General features: G+C 40.0%; 1 protein-coding gene across 1 annotated transcript; it reads left to right on the top strand.

Annotated features, from left to right (window-relative positions):
• The first annotated feature begins 1,735 nt into the window (after positions 1-1,735).
• On the top strand, positions 1,736-6,662 carry LOC148908109 (uncharacterized). The gene is made up of 5 exons (XM_089035770.1): positions 1,736-1,902; positions 1,954-2,189; positions 2,366-2,688; positions 4,033-4,408; positions 6,046-6,662. The coding sequence occupies exons 1-5, from the start codon at positions 1,736-1,738 to the stop codon at positions 6,660-6,662; spliced, it is 1,719 nt and encodes a 572-aa protein (XP_088891896.1).
• The last annotated feature ends 996 nt before the right edge of the window (positions 6,663-7,658 follow it).

Here is a 7,658-nt window from a genome sequence, read left to right as displayed (position 1 = left end):
ACCTATGCAGCGTATGTTTAATACAAAGTATTCCTGTGGATCGGGAACACATTTGCACAATTTGTAAAAGAGCTGTCCATGCATGGTGCAGTAATCACGAAGACATTACGAGCTCAGCAGACTTGTGTAAATGCTGCAACCCATGAAATAGGACAAACACACGCAAGCTCACGATCGCATCAGATTCATTTCATTTGAGCAAGTACTTTCAATTACGCAACATTTGTAATGAATAAGTACTATTATTTATAGTTTCAAAGCTACAGCGGTTATGGAGACTTCCTGCTCCCCCTCACCTTACAATCAATGACAAAACAGTAACTCAGGTGTCCTCAACTAAATCTCTTGGCGTGATTAAAGATGAAAGAGTTTGGGGAACCATATTCAGTCAGTATCAAAAAAAATTGCATCAGGTATAAGTGCTTTAAAAAGGATTAGGCAATTCGTACCAAGAGAAACACCAATTCTAGTTTATAATGCTCTCGTTCAACCGCATTTTGATTATTGCAGCGCAGTATGGGATGGATGCAACAAAGGTCTTGCAGATAAACTACAGAAGCTTCAAAATCGTGCTGCGCGAATCATAACCTTCTCAAATTATGATGAAAGAACAAATGATATATTTCATAGTTTTGGCTGGGTACCCTTACAACAACACTTAAGAGTATCGCTTCTCCTTCTAATCCTTCAAATCCTGCCAATCCAACTTCGCCTAAGAATTCAGGGTTAGCCTCGAATTTGTGCAGAATATTCACGTGTTCCAGTCAAGGTCTGTCAAGTTTCAAAATGTTTGTATTGTTGAAGTCGTGCATTCTTTACTTTACCGTTGGTATTTGTGAATATTTAAACACTGATACGAGGCTAACAATGTGCAGATGAGTCTGTAATCAAGGAACGCAGCGGTAATTTGGAATTCGAAACTGGTCTATTGCTCTAAAGTTGCATGAAATACGATTAAAACTTATCATCATATCTTCTATATTACATGTTAGAAACACTACTAACACCCTAACTATTATTTACTTCGATCTACTTGCTCATGGAGGGGGGGTTGGAAAGTCTCATGCATCCAGATACCAGCAGGGAGACGATCCATCGTGGCACCGATCTTTCGACCAAGACCAACCACATCATGAGTGTGAGAATGAAATGCATCGTACTCATTAGACCACCTGCCCGCTGTCCTGTCTCCCTCTTTTTCCTTTGATTGACAAGCACTTCTCCATCTCCTCACATCGACACCCATGCTGCTACCCGTACACGATATCGATTCCACCTCTCCCCTTACATTTACTGCATTCCTCTCCGCCATACTGGGACACCTTCTCAACGAACTGAAGACCATCTTCAACAGCAAACGCGGAGTAGGTGGTTATGATGCCTAGTGGCAAGCGTACCAGTGGGAGCTGGCACTGGAGTACTTCTTTCATGGGCAGCAAATCTCGCCTGGAGACCGCCAGCTTGCAGCCTCCCTGGGCGTCCATCCCTGCCACGAGGACAGTGCCACCTACCAGCGATGCATCTTGGGGCTGTCTCCACACCAAAGTGCGTCCGTTGGCCTCTCCCCGCCTCCACTCACCAACTGGACCAACCAGGAAGGCAAGAAGTTGAGGATCGAGCGGGTTTTCGCATTTTCGCATTTCGCGAAAACCTGGGCGCTTCCCCTTCCGTGGTGGGAGAGGCCTTGGTCAAGCTCGTGCTGCAGGATCTCTGGGGGCACAACGACTGCCTCCCAATGGCAGCTATTGGCCAGTCAGTATATCAACCACCAGTCACCTTGACTAGTCATATGACTCTTCCACACTTGCTCACTAAGTTGCTTGACACCAGAAACAAGTTCCCCTACCCTGCCACCTTGGTTAGAGCCGTAGAATTGCTTGTGAGAAAAGAACTGGATGTCAAGTAACTGCTGTCCCTTGGTTTAAACTCCCTGCGACTCAAGTTCTTCTCCAGCTTCAGCACAATAGACAGGAGGAAGAACTACACTCTATCCTGGAACTTTCGTCAGTACATTCAAATCTCTTACACTCTGACGATCTCCCACGGTGGCGGAGAGGGCCACCAACTACACTCAAGAGGTGCTGGACACCTTGGAGAGGCGCAACGTCTCTTACTCGAGAAACATCACGTGTCTACAGACATCATGGATGTCCATGGATGTCCATGGATGCCAGACCAGTTGAACATTGGTCAGTACACAAGGGAGCAGGCAATCACCATCTTCTGCTATGTTAGTTCCATCGCAATGCTGCAAAACAATGACAATATGACTAAACAAGAAACTTGCAGCATTGCAAGAGAAAATGCCTATCAACGGCTACCGTCTCCAGAGGCTGATAATCCTCTATCCCCTCATCTTCTGCAGACTCATGCTCGCTGTACCGTCTGGCTGATGACATCCAATATCACATCGCCACCACCAGACCGACAAACACTGGCGGCTCCTTTGTGCCTCATCGCGAGGACCCAGTCTCTTCATTGACTGAAGAGACGAATGTGCAGGTGGCTGCACTGGAGCAAGAGGGCGATGAGGTGCAGAGGATGCCCCAGCGTTTCCTGCCTGCGAACAGCAACTGTAACCTTTCATGGTCTGCGATGGAGCTCTCCTTCATTAACTCTGACCACACAGTGTTGCATGTCCAGGCCTACAGAGCCTATAAAGAGAGTGCTGCTGCGCAGCAAGTGCCGGTAAGGACCTTGGAGGCCTACAAGCGCCAAAGACGAAAGCATTTCCAGCAAACAAAAAACAGAGAGGGGGGGGGGGGGCCACAAAAAACAAAAAAACAAAAAAACAAAAAAACTAAAAAAATCACAGGCATAAAGGGAACAAGGCACAAAATTCTCAAAATGGCGGCCAGGCGTCAAGAATTACATTCATTTCGTGATGCATTGCATTACGGACTAGAAATAATTGAAAAAGGAGATTTAAACTTAAAAGAAAAGTAATACCAAGTACTAGAAGCCATTTGCCTTAAAGAAAAAGACGTCTTAGCTATTCTCCCAACTGGCTATGGGAAGTCTTTGAAGTTTTACCTCCAGTTATGGATTTTTTATTCTGGTTATAACATCAACAAAATTAAAGGCGGACGAAAATAAATCGTAAACTTTTGGCCCTTTCAATTCGAATATCAGAAAGATATTCCAGCGAGTGGTTCTTAATGTATTCATGATTATTTCAGCAAGTTCCAGCTCGAATGAAGGAGTTTTAATTTTGGAGCGATTTTCATCCAAGTGCCCCTTTAATTAATACTACTAAGTGTACTGTAATTCTCATATCGCCTTTGAATGCATTGATAACAAGATCAAGTATCAAAACTTAACAGAATCTGGACTGATTGTTTGTTTGTCGAAAGGGGATCATGTCACAAAGGGAGTTGACGAGGAAGAAAGCGAACCACTTGACTGTATGCTAAATTACCAACTTACATTTGCTCATCTGAAAGCTGCTTGAATAACAATAATGTATTGAGAATCATGAGGTCCAAAACGTTTGGTGCAAGTCTTAAAGCAGTCATAGTGGATGAAGCTCACTTGGCATTAGATTAGTAACACCCTCATGAAGTAAATAAATTTAAATTTAGAAACTAAGTCTTATTGAGAAACTGAGAAAGCCAACCTTTCAAAACCCTATGCTAGTGTGAAATCTACTCCCACTGTAAAACCCAGACCAACTGAGAAAGCCAGCCCTTCAAAACCCTATGCTAGTGTGAAATCTACTCCTACTGTAAAACCCAGACCAACTGAGAAAGCCAACCTTTCAAAACCCTATGCTAATGTGAAATCTACTCCCACTGTAAAACCCAGACCAACTGAGAAAGCCAGCCCTTCAAAACCCTATGCTAATGTGAAATCTACTCCTACTGTAAAACCCAAACCAACTGCGAAAGCCAGCCCTTAAAAACTCTATGCTAGTGTGAAATCTACTCCTACTGTAAAACCCAGACCAACTGAGAAAGCTAAAATTCCTGCAAAACAGGCCAATGACACATCAACTATTTCTAACCCTCATGCTAAGAATGGGAAACCTAAAATTGTAAAAATGAAGATCAAAGAGTTGAAAGACTCCAAACTAGAGGTATTACAGTTTCGGGCCACAACAAGTCAGAACTTATAATTCTAGCTAATGCTGCTCATGGTATGAATCTAGAAACAGATCCCAACTTCGAGAAAGAATCACTGAGCCAATGCTTGAACAGGAGGTTGACACTCCCAGCAGGAAAAATTGTTCCAGACTCTTTTAGCATGAAAAACTTTTCAAATGATTTTTTGAGACTTCCCCCTTTTGGTTTAATTGATATTTTCAACCACCTTATCTTCTGTAAAGCTGAATATGACAAAGAAAAATTGGCATCCTTCAGATCATTTGATGAATATACTCTTTTCAAAGATGAATATGTTAGATCTCTGGGCACAAAATCTGTGTAGCATAATGATGGAGCCATTTTTAACTCGTGGATACGCGAAGCGTAGAAACGAGTTATTGTGAGGGGTCTGAATATGCAAATGTGTCACTCGCTCACTCACTCACTCATTCACTCACTCACTCACTAAGATGTTAGCAGATCGATAATTAAACGTTTGTCGATCGTCTTACGTCATCCGATTACGAATGTTACACGACACTAACAAGCACAAAGCTCTTATACCATATAGATTACTTTGATATTTATATGAGGAAACGAAATGCTCATGTTCCATGTGGGATACATTTCTATCACTTGTAGACGCCGTGGGGGCCCACTGTGCATGCGCACACTCGCACATAGTTTTATCTTCGAATTATTCACATTAAAAGAATCAAGGAAAGATGCAAGTTGAAGTAAAATTATACAATTAACGCCTGAAATAAAATTTCAATGAGTTAGACCTTTTTTTCTGATGTATTTTTAAAAAGTAAACAAAAACGCTTATTAGGTACAACGTCAACATTTCGATTTCAGACAGAGACTCGTAGATCGAGTCGGTTATCGAAAAAATTAATTAGAACTCAAGAAGAGAGTCTGATTTCAAGCTCTGGAGGACTTTACTTTCCATAGGGACAGCTCAAAGTCACGGCGGTATTCAGCAATAAAATCTCATAAACTCGATCGAGAGAAGTCTTATTATTACTGATCAACAGTTGTATTTACTAAAGTAAACTTCTTAAGAAAATAATCAATGTAGATGTATACGTAGATCGTAGAAAAAATAACAAAAGACGAAAAAAATAGCAATTCCAATGGAGTTTTGAAGGAAGTTCGGCCAGTTTTGTCATTTAAATAAGCCATTCTGAATAAAAAGTAGATTGATCGCCGCGCATTACAAGATTACAAACAGCCGAAGCAATGCTCAGATTGTATGTTGAAATGTGCGAAGGTCTAACGAGAATTCGCTACAATAAATAATCATTAATTTACCGACTTGGATGAAGGCAAAATAAATAGCATTTATAAACGCATTTCTATAAAACATTTGCTCAGTTCACAGTGTAAAAATAAATAGTTTCATCCGAAACAAATGTAGGAGCCGTGACCATTGACGGTCAAGATAAGTAGTAATGTAAATCAACACGCATAACGCAATGCTTTATGTTTATCGTTCCGATCGGCCGATTATCTTGTATATTCAGTTTTTGAGCTCGTAGGTCGAATGTTTGCTGGAATAAAACACACAGCCCGCCTTTGAAATTAAAAACAGAGAAAGCGTTTTCAAATAAATATTTTTCAATTATACTCTATACTTGACTCAGTTGACTCTATCGAAGTCGTAGTCGAAGTCGTCTTTCGTATTAATTGAAGTTCAGACAATTAATTCATCACAGAAATCGCTTTCAAACTCAACAAAATAGCGAAGAACTAGGTGTTAAAAGGAAAATAAAAAGGACGATTACTCATCTTACTAGATAAATTGAGTATTCAAAATATTAATTCGAGCGAAGTATTTGGAATCCTTTGAGAATATCAACAAGCATGAGGGCACAGGAAGACCAATCTAAATATTCGAAAAGTGCAACAAGTATCCACGAGTTCGCCTAAGGGCCTTTGATTCATGTTGTTTTTGGTGAAGTAATACCTACACAGAAAGAACTTACTCAAGAGGGTATGAAACACTATAAACTTTGGTTTATTCTACAAACCAATTGGTCAATTTATTCTGCATTTTGTAGATGCAAAGGTGGCGCACACCAGGGTTGCATCCATCTTGGTGCTGCACTCTTTGAACTTGATGACTTTCTTTCAAATAACAGAATATGTTCTACTTCTCTTTCTGCATATTGGAACCCTAAACCCACTCCCAATCACAAACCAGTACCTTTTAACCAGATGAATATTTCACATTCAAAACCAAAAAAAGGAAAACGCAAAGTAACTCCATGCGATGAGTCATGGGTAGACTCCTTTGATCCAAGACCAAAGAAGCTAAGGAATGACACTACCCTTTCTGCCAAACAGAAGTTTTCACTGCAGCTTTCTGAAATTGATCCTGATGCAGCAATTCTTAAATTTCTGTCATCTAATCCTGCAGAAGAAATTGATCAAGCATGCAGTAACCAAAATGTGTCAACAAATGAAAATCCAACAAATCAAGTTCAAAATATATGTTTCAGTTCTATTTCATCAAAAGCCGAAGCATTTGTCGCACAAAATAATATTTCTGCCACCAATGTTAAAGAACAAGCATAAGTGTTTTTTGATCAATTATTGCTGACAGAGGGAGAAAGAGATGCCATAAATGAGTGCACTAATGGACAGAGGGAAAACAAAAATTGGATGGAAAACTGATTAATAAGCAACTTATAAATTACATTGAAAAGCAAAAGATTCTTTTTGAATTCCAATTTGGTTTCCGTAAAGTGCACTCAACCGCTCAATCTACTACAGAGATTGCAGACAATCTTCAAAAATCTATAGACAACAACTTATACACTTGTGATGTTTTCTTAGATTTATCAAATGCATTTGATACTGTAAATCATCAAATTTTACTTAATAAACTAATAGCTTATGGAATTCGAGGCCTACCACTGGAATGGTTTGACGGTTATTTATCAAACAGGAAGCAATATGTTGCAGTAGTCCATCAAGCCTGTGGAATTCCTCATGGAAGCTCACTTGGTCTGCTATTATTTTTGATATATATAAATGACCTTCCAAATTAAGCTAAAGTCCTAAAGTTTCAAAATTTTTGCTGATGATACGAATGTGCTCGCTTCTTTCAAAGATCTGAACTCTCTAGAAAAAACTATAAATTCGGAACTAGAAAAAGTTAAAGAATGGTGCGACGCAAACAAGTTCTCCATCAATATATCGAAAACTAATTTTATGATAATAAAGTCCTCAAGAAAAAAACACGCCTCAGTAAATATGAGTCAAAAACATCCTGTTTTTCATGTGGTTAAATGTAATTTAGGCAAAATTAGACTCGAGGTCAATGACATCTAGCAGTAACGTTGTCCCGACGCATACCGCTATCTTCCGTTGTCAACGCATTTATTACCTCACGCTATCGTTGATCGACTCAGCTAGCAAGTTGTTTATAGCATGTCGCAATCTATTCTAGTCGATCTCTGTGGCCTGTCTGACATATGAATCATAGCTATCATTACGAAATACGATAAGACGCTACACACGTGATCACGCTAGCTTAATGCCAACCACACGAACCTTTACTCGCCATGG

This window comes from Actinia tenebrosa, unplaced genomic scaffold (assembly GCF_029948245.1).
Source record: "Actinia tenebrosa isolate PJP-AT-01 unplaced genomic scaffold, QUT_ActTen_1.0 PGA_scaffold3__52_contigs__length_22856419, whole genome shotgun sequence".
Lineage (NCBI taxonomy): Eukaryota > Metazoa > Cnidaria > Anthozoa > Actiniaria > Actiniidae > Actinia > Actinia tenebrosa.
Note: the sequence above shows the minus strand (reverse complement) of the source record. Positions and strands in the feature narration are given on the sequence as shown.

What these genes read in the sequence shown, in the direction of transcription:
- LOC148908109 (XM_089035770.1), top strand. Translation starts at nt 1,736, where the DNA reads ATGGCAGCTATTGGCCAGTCAGTATATCAACCACCAGTCACCTTGACT. An exon ending in AGAAAAGAACTGGATGTCAA is followed by an intron (nt 1,903 to 1,953) that starts GTAACTGCTGTC and finishes GTTCTTCTCCAG; the next exon opens with CTTCAGCACAATAGACAGGA. An exon ending in CTGCTGCGCAGCAAGTGCCG is followed by an intron (nt 2,689 to 4,032) that starts GTAAGGACCTTG and finishes GAAACCTAAAAT; the next exon opens with TGTAAAAATGAAGATCAAAG.